Source organism: Podarcis erhardii (genome assembly GCF_964252035.2).
Source record: "Podarcis erhardii genome assembly, chromosome: 14".
NCBI lineage: Eukaryota > Metazoa > Chordata > Lepidosauria > Squamata > Lacertidae > Podarcis > Podarcis erhardii.
In genome coordinates this window covers 48122265-48134862 of record NC_138503.1, presented here as the reverse complement: position 1 = coordinate 48134862, position 12598 = coordinate 48122265, and the positions used below count along the sequence as shown (strand labels likewise).

Sequence of the window (12598 nt, the reverse complement as noted above, 5' to 3'; positions counted from 1 at the left end):
CATCTGAGACCCAAAGAATTTCATGATAATAAACAAAGAACTGATCTAATCGTCAAAACTGAACAAAAATTGCAATCACATTAGCCATAACAATGGAAAAAAATGTAATCAAAATGTCAGCCAGATAGTAAGAACCTGGATGGAGCACTTATGCTAATTACTGCTCGCCTATAGATGCCCACTTTTGGTTTTGAGTTTCTGTTTTCTGGTATGGAAAGCATAACAGTCAGTGATGCGGCACTGTGTGTGTGTGTGTGTGTGTGTGTGTGTGTGTGTATTTATTCTAACACATTAAAAATATTTCTAGGCCACTTGCCTATGGAAAGCAACAGCCAAAGCGGAATTTTGATGTTAGTTGCTGGCCATGCAAATAGGACTGAGATGAAGATGGGGATTGGTGTATTGGCTGCAGGGGTCAATACACTGCATCAGTGGAAGCAGTGGAATACAAGTGGGATGTGCAGCAAAATGTCGCAAAGGGTTGCCGCGTCCTAACAAAAGTGTGTGGCACCTGTGACTTGTCTGTTCCTCAGGTCAAAGCAGTTGAGTGGGCCTATTTGGGGTAAGGCGACCCCCCCCCAGTAAACTGGTCCCAAGCTCTGCCTCCACCCCCATGAACTGCTTCTGCTTAAACTACTGAAAGAGGCTGTGTGAATTTTTGCATTTGTGTCCGCTGTAGAACCATAGAGTTGGAAGGGACCCTGAGGGTCATCTAGTCCAACCCCCTGCAATGCAGGAATTTTTTTTACCCAAGGTGGGGTTCTTGAACCCATGACCCTGAGATTAAGAGTCTCACACTCTGCCAACTGAGCTGTTTCACACGGCACTGAATTCCTTATCAAAAACTGCGAGCAAAGCAGCAGATTCTTGGCTGGTCTCTAAAGGGCGGTGTTTAGGAAGTCCACGTACCTGTAAGAGCCACTCATGGCTTTGTCTCCATCCACAAACATGAACTTCTGTGCCAAAGCACCCTTAAACTTTGTGGCCGAGCGGGTGAAAAACTCTGTGCCTCCGGTTGTGCGGACTCTGAGATTCTGTAAATGCAGAGGAGTGAGGGAATGAATGAATGAACATCTTGGGGAAGCTACAGCCCCCCAGGTTTCTGTGTGGGAAGCCTTGGCCTTTAAATGTGAACTGGATGAGCTTTAAAATATATGCCCATTCTCCCCTTGTCCACCCACTCCTCCATTTCCCCCTCCCTCTGTCGTTTCCTTGTGTATATTTTTTATTTTCAGTAAGCACATTTATTTTATATCAAAGCAACTCCAAGCAATACATTTCCCGCAAAATCAAGAGTGTTTGTTTTCGATTGCAAGCCCCTTGGGGCAGAGGGGGTCTTTTCAAAGCATCATGACACTAAACGCATAGGTGAAATAGAAGGACACTGATACAACGCAACACAACAACTGGGGAATTAAAAGAAAGGTTAAGGAGCAAGCCAGCCGAGGCAATCATTGTCACAACATGTGACATGCCAAAGGCTATAGATAGAATCTCCGGGAGAGTCAAACAGACCTCTGGATTTTCCTGCCTTTCCTGTCTTAAGTGTTTCCCAGTTGGATTTCTTAACTCCTAAAACAGCCACTTTCAATTTCGTATGTCCCAGCTTTGAGGAGAGTGATGGATTTATGGATTGTAAAAATACATCACCGGGCCAACTAAGAACATGACATTTTACACCTCTTGACAGCTTGGCAAACATTGGCTTGAGGGGGAGCTGCAAAGTTGTGAATGGAAAGTGTGGGGCTTGGCTTGGTTATTTCCTCATCGCCCTTGTTCCAAAAGTGTTTTCATTCTTCCGACTCAGGCTGATCGTCTCTTTTGCGGAACCTGACTTTTTGATCAGAAGCCGGCAAGTGGTAGAAACTGTATGGCTGTTCTCCTCCCAGTACAGTGGTACCTCGGGTTACATACGCTTCAGGTTACAGACTCCGCTAACCCAGAAATAGTGCTTCAGGTTAAGAACTTTGCTTCAGGATGAGAACAGAAATCGTGCTCCGACAGCGTGGCAGCAGCAGGAGGCCCCATTAGCTAAAGTGGTGCTTCAGGTTAAGAACAGTTTCAGGTTAAGTATGGACCTCCGGAACAAATTAAGTACTTAACCCGAGGTACCACTGTAATATGGTATTGGTAGCAGTCCTAGCAATTGACAGCATCGCATTGGCTGTTGCAGATATGTGTGTCGAGACAACAGGAGGTTTCAAAATGTAACCAGATTGTCCAGAAAGAAAAATGTGACTAAGGCTGTAACCCTATGCACACTTACCTAGGAGCAAGCACCACTGAAAACGATGCTGCTTGCTCTTGAGTAAACATGCACAGGATTATGTTTTTAATGAGGAAGCCGATAGCTCTGGTGGATGATGATTAATAGTGATTTAGATCTGAGTTATACCGCTTTGAGCAATGCCTCTACTATTGAACGGGAAGCATGACATCCAATCAGGCTACTTGCTGGCAATAATAATATGTACCTCCTCTGAAACAATTATGTGAATCTGCGTTGCAAAACCACGCATTTGCCTTTATGAATAGTTGCGCCAAACATGCAGCGTCAGCATGTGAGAAAGCAGAAAGCTCTACTGAGCTTAAAGCGACAGGTTTCGGACAGCCCTGGTCTTTCTTCCCCAGTTGTTCCACAAGTTCTGCTGTCAGGGCTGGAGTCAGACACAGGTCAGCATGAAAGACGCAAGGCTCTGTTGTTAGTGAAGTTAACTCTTTAGTCAAGGAAACAACATACAACTCAGCAACACTTCCAAGTTGGTGTTTTTCCTATGGAGCAGTTGCTGGGACTGAAGATCTTCCCACCTTTCGCCTGGATGTCTCCCAAGCAATCTCAAACTGCACCTCTGCACCTCTGGCCTCTGTTCTGCGCTCCTGGTTATTCTGCACGTTCTTGGAGACCAGGGAGGGAAGGAACTTGTCACAGCAGGAGAGGAAGACTCCCTGGAGTCTTCAGCAGCCTCTTGACCCACCTCCTCTGCTTCAGCCTCAAAGTCTGAACTGCTCTCTGTCACAGGTTCTTCCTGCTCGCTAAACCCTGTTGCCCCTTCAGCATCTAGCACCTCCTCCTAATCTCCCTCTGACCTCTCCTTGGTGTCCCACCACCAAACCTCTGGCTCTGAGCCTTCCTCCTCTGGGGTTTCCCTTGGGGGTTTCCCAGCTCTTGCCTCCCACCCCACCCCCTTCGTCCTGCCAGTCCCTGACACCTCCACCCTACTCATTGTCCCCAAAGCAGTTTTAAGGCAGACAGTCTCCTGACTAATAGGTTAGGCTTGTTTTTGGTTTTGGCTGTGTTTTTGTCTTCCACAAAACAAAGCAAGGAGGGCTCCTCTTTGTTGAGGTTTCTGACATTCCCTGGTTTCTGCCGCAGCCAGATGCCATTTGGCCGACACATCTCTACTTGGAAGAAGAGTTGTCTGACCCAAAAGTGAGGGCCGGCCAGCCTCAGAGCATGCGTCATCCGTTTTCTCTGTCTGGGCCTTCCCTTTTCAGAAAAGCACAAAAGGGGAAAAGGCGTTCTTTGGGCAACACCCATCTAAGAAAAGAAGAAGGGAGAAGAATCGCCAAATGCTCTTGCAGCAGCCAAAAATGCCCAGCTTCCTCCTCCTCAGGGATGGCATCATCGTTAAGGAAGGCCTGTTTGTTTAAGCACCCAATAGGAAGAACAACAGAAGCAAACACCCGCAGATGAATGAGTGACCCAGGAACAACACAATCTCCGCTTCTGCAAAGGGGTGACTCACTTGGCAAACACTCTGTCGTTTGATAGGGTTTCTCATTCGATAGGGTTTCCTGAGGTGCTGTGTGTTGACCCACTGCACTAGCTAGTCGAAGCTTGCCTGCTGCAGAAATCAATGTCAGGGTGGCTCAGGGATAGCATTGCTTCCACCTTGCTTTAACGGACAAAGGTTTGCGGAACTAAGAATGCAAGCACGCAATATGTAAGAAGGCCAGTGGCTCAAACCAAAGGCCTATCCAGTGCACCTTCTGATTTCCAGCCAATGTTATACAGTGGTACCTTGGGTTAAGAACTTAATTTGTTCTGGAGGTCTGTTCTTAATCTGAAACTGTTCTTAACCTGAAGCAGCACTTTAGCTAATGGGGCCTCCCGCTACCGCACAATTTCTGTTCTCATCCTGAAGCAAAGTTCTTAACCTGACGTACTATTTCTGGGTTAGCGGAGTCTGTAACCTGAAGCGTCTGTAACCCGAGGTACCACTGTAATTATTATTATTATTATTATTATTATTATTATTATTATTATTATTATTATTATTAATTTATACCCTGCCCATCTGGCTGGGCTTCCCCAGCCACTCTGGGTAGCTTCCAACAAAATATTAAAATACAGTAATGCATCAAACATTAAAAGCTTCCCTAAACAGGGCTGCCTTCAGGTGTCTTCTAAAAATCTGGTAGTTGTTGTTCTCTTTGACATCTGGTGGGAGGGCGTTCCACAGGGCAGGTGCCACTACCAAGAAGGCCCTCTGCCTGGTTCCCTGTAACTTGGCTTCTCACAGCGAGGGAACCGCCAGAAGGCCCTTGGCGCTGGACCTCAGCGTCCGGGCAGAACGATGGGGGTGGAGACGCTCCTTCAGGTATACTGGACTGAGGCCGTTTGATCCCAAGTTTGATCCCTGGCATCTCTGGGCAGGATGGGGATAAAGACACCCCCCACTCTGATATATGGCAAAGCTGAAAGTTGGAAGTTTCAGAACAGAAGAAAGCATTTCTCACACATCACCTTGTTAAGCTGTAGAACTTGCTCTCGCAAGAGGCAGTGGCCGCCTCCAACTCAGATGGCTTGAAAAGAGCATAAGGCAAATTCACGGAAGATAACGCTATCAATGGCTAATAGCCAATATGACTATGTTCCGCCTCCAGTAACGCTTCTGATACCCGTTGCTGGAAATTTCAGGAGGCGAAAGTGCTCATGAGCTTGAATCCTGCTTGCTGGTTTCCATAGACTCTCTGAACCACTGAAAACCCTCTGAAAAAACCCTTTAAAAAACCCCCAAACCATCCACCAACTCGATCACAATTGCTCCCTCCAAACCTCCTTTCTCAAAGTCCAACTCTCTAAAGCAGCCCTTCTCAACCTGTGGGTACCCAGATGTTGTTGAACTACAACTCCCATCACCCCTAGCTAGCAAGGCCAGAGCTCAGGGATGATGGGAGTTGTAGTCCAACAACATCTGGGGACCCACCGGTTGAGAACCGCTGCTCCAAAGGCTTCGAAGGTCAGTGCAAAGGCTCGTGGGATTTGCTAGCCGCTATTTTCGGTCCATTTTCATATTCTTTTGGGGCTGCTTTTGCCCCTTTCTTTTTTTTTTTTAAATAATTTTTATTAATTTTCATAAACAAAAACACACACAAAAAAACATACACAAACAACACATGACTTCCCCATACCTCCCCTTCACTGCACCCTTGTTTCCAATTTTTTAGCAATCCTTCATTCCATTTTTATATTTAACTTCCCTCAGGTTTTCTTAACTTAAACATTTACAGCTGTAATTCTCTGTTTCTTACCCCTTGACATTTTGTCAGTCTGAAATTTTACAGCAGTTCTTAAGATATATTTTGAATTTTTCCCAGTCCTCTTCCACTGTCTCTCTCCTCTGATCACGGATTCTGCCGGTCATCTCTGCCAGTCCCATAAATTCAGTCACCTTCGTCTGCCATTCTTCCAGAGTAGGTAATTCTTGCATCTTCCAATACTTTTGCTTTTGCCCCTTTCTGTGCCACTTCCAGGTTCGCAAAGATACGTGCGTAAATGGGGAGTTTCGTGTATCCATTTACCTGGCTGTATTCATCAGAAATAATTTCCTTGGAAAGGTGCGACTTTTACAGCCATTCATATCTCCAACCTTCCTTTTAAGCCGCCTTTGAGTTTGTCACTCACTGAGCCTGTTCTCCCCATTGCGATCGCTTCCTCAGAACTGGCTGCATCCTAAAGTAACTCCTGGGAGAGGTGTGCCGTTTCCTGAGCAGCGCAATAGATATGGATTCCAGAATAAAACAGCTGAACGGGGAATGTCAAGTATGCCTCCTTTTTCCTTGAACCAGCCGAGTCTAGGTCAGAGGCTGTGGTGTTTATGAGACCCACGGGTTAAAGTACAATTGCAAGCTTGAAAACGAAACCACAAACTCTTGACTTTGGCACAGGTGACGTTTGACATCCAAAAGGGCAAAATGTGTGGCTCTGATTCACCAGCTGAGTCCCTGAGTTTCCCCGTGGTTGCTCTTTAACAGCCTTCCCCCAGCACACATGGCCTGTGATTGAGAACTCCAAGGGGGTTCTTCCTCTGTTTTCAATACCCTTATGAACCATGATCATGGCTACGCCAGCATAAGATTTCTGGCATTGTGGATTGAGTCAGCACTGTGGCTGAGAATGTGAGCTCAGAGCCAGGAAGTCTCTGACTTTATTATTATTATTTCAATTTATATACCACCCTTTATCAAAAGATCCCAGGGCAGTGCACAACATTAAAAACACATTACAGAACTTCAGTGATAAAAACATAATAAAAAAGCATATGGACAGACAGCCTAAAACTTTCATAATAAGAATAACAGTCCTCTCCCCCACACTTTTAAAGTCATGGGTTATTTAGAATCATAGAATCATAGAATCATAGAGTTGGAAGAGACCACAAGGGCCATCGAGTCCAACCCCCTGCCAAGCAGGAAACACCATCAGAGCACTCCTGACATATGGTTGTCAAGCCTCTGCTTAAAGACCTCCAAAGAAGGAGACTCCATCACACTCCTTGGCAGCAAATTCCACTGTCGAACAGCTCTTACTGTCAGGAAGTTCTTCCTAATGTTTAGGTGGAATCTTCTTTCTTGTAGTTTGGAACCATTGCTCCGTGTCCGCTTCTCTGGAGCAGCAGAAAACGACCTTTCTCCCTCCTCTATGTGACATCCTTTTATATATTTGAACATGGCTATCATATCACCCCTTAACCTCCTCAGGTCGGGCATTGTTTAAAAGCCATAGGCCTGGGTAAAGAGGAATGTTTTTTGCTTGGTGCTGAAATACATGTAATGAGCCTCTCTGGGGAGAGTTTTCCACAACTGGGGAGCCACCACAGAAAAGGCCATACTATTCATCATGTTGCAAGGGACCTCAGAGGCCATGTAGTCCAACCCTCTCATCCAGGATTTGTAGCACAGGATCTTTCGAGGGCACAATCCCTTACAGTTGGGCATTCAGTCTCCGCTTAAACACTTCCAGTGAAAGTGAGCCTGCCACCTCCTGAGGCAGGCTGTTCTCCTGTTGAACACCTTCACACGGTTAGGAATTTTCTCCTAAATCTGCTTCTCTACTGTTCCCATACATGTGGTTCTAGACCTTTCCTCTGGAACAACAGAGAACAAGCCCACTCCATCTTCTCAGGGACACACCTTCAGATGTTTGAAGGATGGTTCAAATCTCACTGTGTAGCCATTCTCTCAGTTAGCCTCAGTTTTCCCCCTCTGCAAAATGGGGATAATAATTTTCAGAGATGCATACGCTCTCGGCTAAGCAAATTGGAATTATGTGCCAAGGACTGTTGTATTCCCCGAATGTTGTATTTTTTTTTTTTTTAAATGCATATATTCTCTTCACATAAATTAGTCTGCAATCTTGAGTGTTTTCTACAAATTATGCTGGCTTTGCTGCTCACAAGAAAGGGCAAGTAGGTGCTCAGGTCACTGACTGAAGTGTTTGTACTGACCCCTGGGAATTTATTTTACCTACCTCTCTGGCATCTGAGATCTTACTCTTTCAAGCGTATCTTTACATTAATCAATCCTAGAAACTTTGAATTGTTGTTTTTTAAAAAAATAATTCTCAGGAAGTTGAATTTGATACCAAATTTTGCAGGTTTCCCGGGCCTGTGTGACATAAACACAAAGCTTCAGCCCACATTCCGGGGTTGTTGAAAGGATTGTTGAGAGTGTGATGTGAAACCCATCAAAGACTTTACTAAAAATAAATACATATTGGGTTGTACCTTCTCATATTGGGAGAAGGCTAGTCCTTCTCTGACTTAGACCCGTTGCAATTGATGGGCGTGACTAGGGATGCGGGTGGCACTGCGGTCTAAACCACTGAGCCTCTTGGGCTTGCCAATCAGAAGGTTGGCGGTTCAAATCGCCACAACGGGGTGAGCTCCAGTTGCTCTGTCCCAGCTCCTGCCTATCTAGTAGTTTGAAAGCACGCCATTGCAAGTAGATAAATAGGTACCGCTCCGGCGGGAAGGTAAACAGTGTTTTCCGTGCACTCTGGTTTCCGTCACAGTGTCCCGTTGCGCCAGAAGTGGTTTAGTTCTGCTGGCCACATGACCCAGAAAGCTGTCTGTGGACAAACGCCGGCTCCCTTGGCCTGAAAGCAAGATGAACGCCGCAACCCCATAGTCACCTTTGACTGTACTTAACCATCCAGGGTTCCTTTACCTTTACTATTCATTTACTCCGGGTAGAACTGTTGAATTTGGTTGGATACAGTTCATTCGTAGAATCACAGAGCTGAGACCACGGGGGGTCATCTACTCCAACCCCCTGCAAATGGAGGAATCTTTTGCCCAGCGCAGGACTCGAACCCAAGACCCTGAGATTAAGAGTCGCGTGCCCTTACTGACAGAGTTGCTGGCAGAACTGGTGCCACAGTGACTGCATGCAAACCCAGGACCTTCCTACCTGGATATATAAATGGATGGTGAGTTCTTCCATCTTCTTTAAAGCAAAGGGCATGGAATTTGGGAAAGTTGCAATTTCAGTAATGAGAAGCTAGTAATGGGAGAAGCTACTGATTACACCTTTGGCTCAAAGAGATCGCTTTGTGTTTAAGGCGCTGCCGTAGGTCCCTTTTTTCCTACAGAAATCTAACAGGACGACTCTTGGGAACAGGGCTAACCTTACCTTTAGGTGTCCGGCGTGCATCTGGGCTCGCTCACACATCTGGAGGAAATATTTCAAGTTGGTCTCGTCCAAAATGATGTAGATGCCCACTTTCCGCTTGAAACCTGCGTCCAGGAGATCTTTGAAGATGTCTACATCCGTGAACATGTCCATGACCACAGCGACAACCTGTGGAGAGAGGCAGAGCACTTGATCACACACTTTCAAGAGTATCTTTGCATTCATGAGGGCTAGAAACTGGATGGCGTTAGGAAGCAAACTTCCACTGGCAGGCTAGGGTGAGCTTAGAATAATACGCGAATTGCGATGGGGATTTAGCTTGGTAACAAAGGCCTTCTCTGCCTCAGTTTGCTCTCTGTTGGAGTGGCCCTTCCTTCTTGGTAGAAAGCAGATTGTACCTCCTCCCCCTCTTTGTTTTGCATATTCCTTCTTTGGCTTAAAAAATTAATCATCCTGATTATATTGCGTTCAGAGCCTTTCATTCCAGCATATCAGTAGGGTTCCTTGTGTAAACCATTCATTAATTTAGCATTGCTTCCATCCATATATATATATATATATATATATATATATATATATATTCTGTTTTACAATTTAGAATATTCATTTAGACAGCCTTAAAGCCTTAGACTTCCCTTCTTCTCTTTCCATGGTTCATTTTGCAAAGCATAAATCCCTGCATATTTTATATAAACTAAACCATTCAGTATTCCATTATTACGTCCATCAAAATTTATTTACACTGTTGAATTTATCTTAATACTGCTAACGTTTTCACATTTTCAATAAACACTTTCCAATCTTCTTTAAACGAATGTTCTTCTTGTTCTCTTATTCTATAAGTTAGTTCTGCAAGCTGTGCATATTCCAACAGTTTAAGTTGTCATTCTTCTTTGGTTGGGACCTCACTCGTTTTCCATTTTGGGGCTAACAAAACAGTGATGTACGTAAATAACCTTTTTTGACACCTGGGAATTTCCATCTGAATTATCCCCAGCAAAAAAGACTTTGGGGGTTTTTTTTTGAAAGGTCCTTTTAAACATTTTTTTCAATTCACTATAAATTATTTCCCAATACTCTTTTACCCTTTTACAGGTCCACCACACATGAAAGAACATACCCTCAACCTCATTGCTTCCTCTCAATGGGAGGTAAGGATGCTCTCACCTGACCCATTTCACAGATTGGGAAGCTGAGGCACACATGGCTAAGTGGCATGCATATGCCATCAACTCAATCCACTAAATGCAGATCTATCGATTAGGCAGTGCTTCTCGTCCTGACCTACTTAAGCTTCCCCTCTGTGCAGCTGGCCAATTTGCTAGCTGCCTGACGTCACAGCCCTCTCATCATCTTCATTATCACTGAATAACTGAATATCACTGTAGCTGTTTTCTTTATAAAGCTTATTGCAATTGTACAAAGCACTTTGTAATTATTATTAATCTATAGCCTTTCTACGGGACGCGGGTGGCGCTGTGGGTTAAATCATGGAGCCTAGAACTTGCCAATCAGAAGGTCAGCGGTTCGAATCCCCACGACAAGGTGAGCTCCTGTTGCTCGGTCCCTGCTCCTGCCAACCTAGCAGTTCGAAAACACATCAAAGTGCAAGTAGATCAATAGGTACCGCTCCGGTGGGAAGGTAAACGGCGTTTCCGTGCGCTGCTCTGGTTCGGCAGAAGCGGCTTAGTCATGCTGGCCACATGACCCGGAAGCTGTACGCCGGCTCCCTCGACCAATAAAGCGAGACGAGTGCCGCAACCCCAGAGTCGTCCACGATTGGACCTAATGGTCAGGGGTCCCTTTACATTTACCTTTACCTTTATAGCCTTTCTACTGCCCATTGCAAATGTGTGACGCACTTCGTGCACAGTTTATTGACTTCCTTATTCTATTTACATTGCACCTATCCTCCAAGCAGCTCGAGGTGTCACGCATGGCTTCTCCCCAGCCCCATTTTATCCTAACAACAACCCTGTGAGGTAGGTTCAGCTGGGAAGCAGTGACTGGCCCCAGGTGACAGAGGCTCCCTGTTGTTGGAAACAAAACCTGCCTTTCTTCCCTTATGGGGTATCCAAGAGCCCGTATAGAGTCCTTATGTGGGTTCCCTATTAGTAGGAGAAAATGACAGAGGCCAACCAGAGAATATTGAGAAGCAAAGCAGCTAGTAAGCCTGATCTTTATTGATTTGTTGCAACGAGGTCCTCACTCACCACATGCAGGAGAGAGGAGGAACCCAGAACAGTGGCGCACAAGGCCTTATATAGACTTTTGAAATTTCCACCCTGTAGATCAAGACCCCCCCCCCCTACATCATACCTACATCACAGAAGGGCTGAAATCTGAGTGCTTTGTTTACCTCCTATCTGCCAAGTTACCTGTTTAATGGTCACTTGATTGGATTGCCTGGGGAGCCTGGCCAGTCTTTTGTAATGATAAATACTTAGTTCCTGATCCAGGTCACAGGCTCGCAGCTAGTAAGCCTGATCTTTATTGACCTGTTGCAACAGGGTGCTCCCCTCACAGGCAGGAAAGGAGGAAGACCTAGAACAAAGGTGTGCTTGCCCTTATATAAACATTTTTAATTCCCTGCCCTGGAGCTCAAGACCACTCCTCCATACATCATACATACACCACAGAAGGGGTGTAACCCAAGACCAGCCCCTACAAACATCATACCTACATCACAGAAAGGCGATCTAAAACAGAAATTTGAATGTTGTTGTTTTTCCTGTCTGCCAGGTTATCTGATAATGCCTTATCTGATTGCCTTTGAAATAAGGTAAAGGTAAAGGGACCCCTGACCATTAGGTCCAGTCATGGCCGACTCTGGGGTTGCGGTGCTCATCTCGCTTTATTGGCCGAGGGAGCCGGCGTACAGCTTCCGGGTCATGTGGCCAGCATGACTGAGCCGCTTCTGGCGAACCAGAGCAGCGCACGGAAATGCCGTTTACCTTCCCGCCGGAGTGGTACCTATTTATCTACTTGCACTTTGCTGTGCTTTTGAACTGCTAGGTTGGCAGGAGCAGGGACCGAACAACGGGAGCTCACCCCGTCGCGGGGATTCGAACCGCCGACCTTCTGATCGGCAAGTCCTAGGCTCTGTGGTTTAACCCACAGCGCCACCCGCGTCCCTGCCTTTGAAATAGTGGTTACTAAATTCCTGTAACAATGGGAAGGCTCCCTAACCCCCTCCCTCCTTGCAGAGAATACATTTGGTCAGTTTGGGAGTCAAAATTGTTTCAGGTAGGTCTTCCTGTGCTGTGCTATATAACCTCGGGTTATATACGCTTCAGGTTACAGACTACGCTAACCCAGAAATAGTGCTTCAGGTTAAGAACTTTGCTTCAGGATGAGAACAGAAATTGTGCTCTGGCAGCGCGGCAGCAGCAGGAGGCCCCATTAGCTAAAGTGGTGCTTCAGGTTAAGAACAGTTTCAGGTTAAGTACGGACCTCCGGAACGAATTAAGTACTTAACCTGAGGTACCACTGTACGTGCTTGGTTGGTACATTTATGAACATTTAATATATATATATATATATATATATATATATATATATATATATATGACCTTATATTTTCTTATAACACTGTTTAACCTGCGTTGCTATAAGGAAATGTTTGCATCCATGCTGGCAAGTGGCGGATGGCAGCTTCGCTGGAAAACTGCTACAGCACACA

General features: G+C 45.6%; 2 protein-coding genes across 4 annotated transcripts in view; one reads left to right on the top strand and one right to left on the bottom strand.

The window, feature by feature from the left end:
- The window catches only part of SLC5A10 (solute carrier family 5 member 10), a 99528-nt gene that overhangs the window by 49964 nt on the left and 36966 nt on the right, over positions 1–12598 (top strand). The window lies entirely within an intron of this gene.
- Positions 1–12598, bottom strand: part of FAM83G (family with sequence similarity 83 member G) — a 42149-nt gene that overhangs the window by 18102 nt on the left and 11449 nt on the right. For all 3 annotated transcript variants that reach the window (XM_081839671.1, XM_081839672.1, XM_081839670.1), the window contains 2 exons: positions 8917–9084; positions 910–1034 (listed from right to left, as the gene is read on the bottom strand). In XM_081839671.1, the coding sequence (XP_081695797.1) occupies positions 910–1034; positions 8917–9084 (293 nt within the window). The remainder of the gene's footprint in view (positions 1–909; positions 1035–8916; positions 9085–12598) is intronic.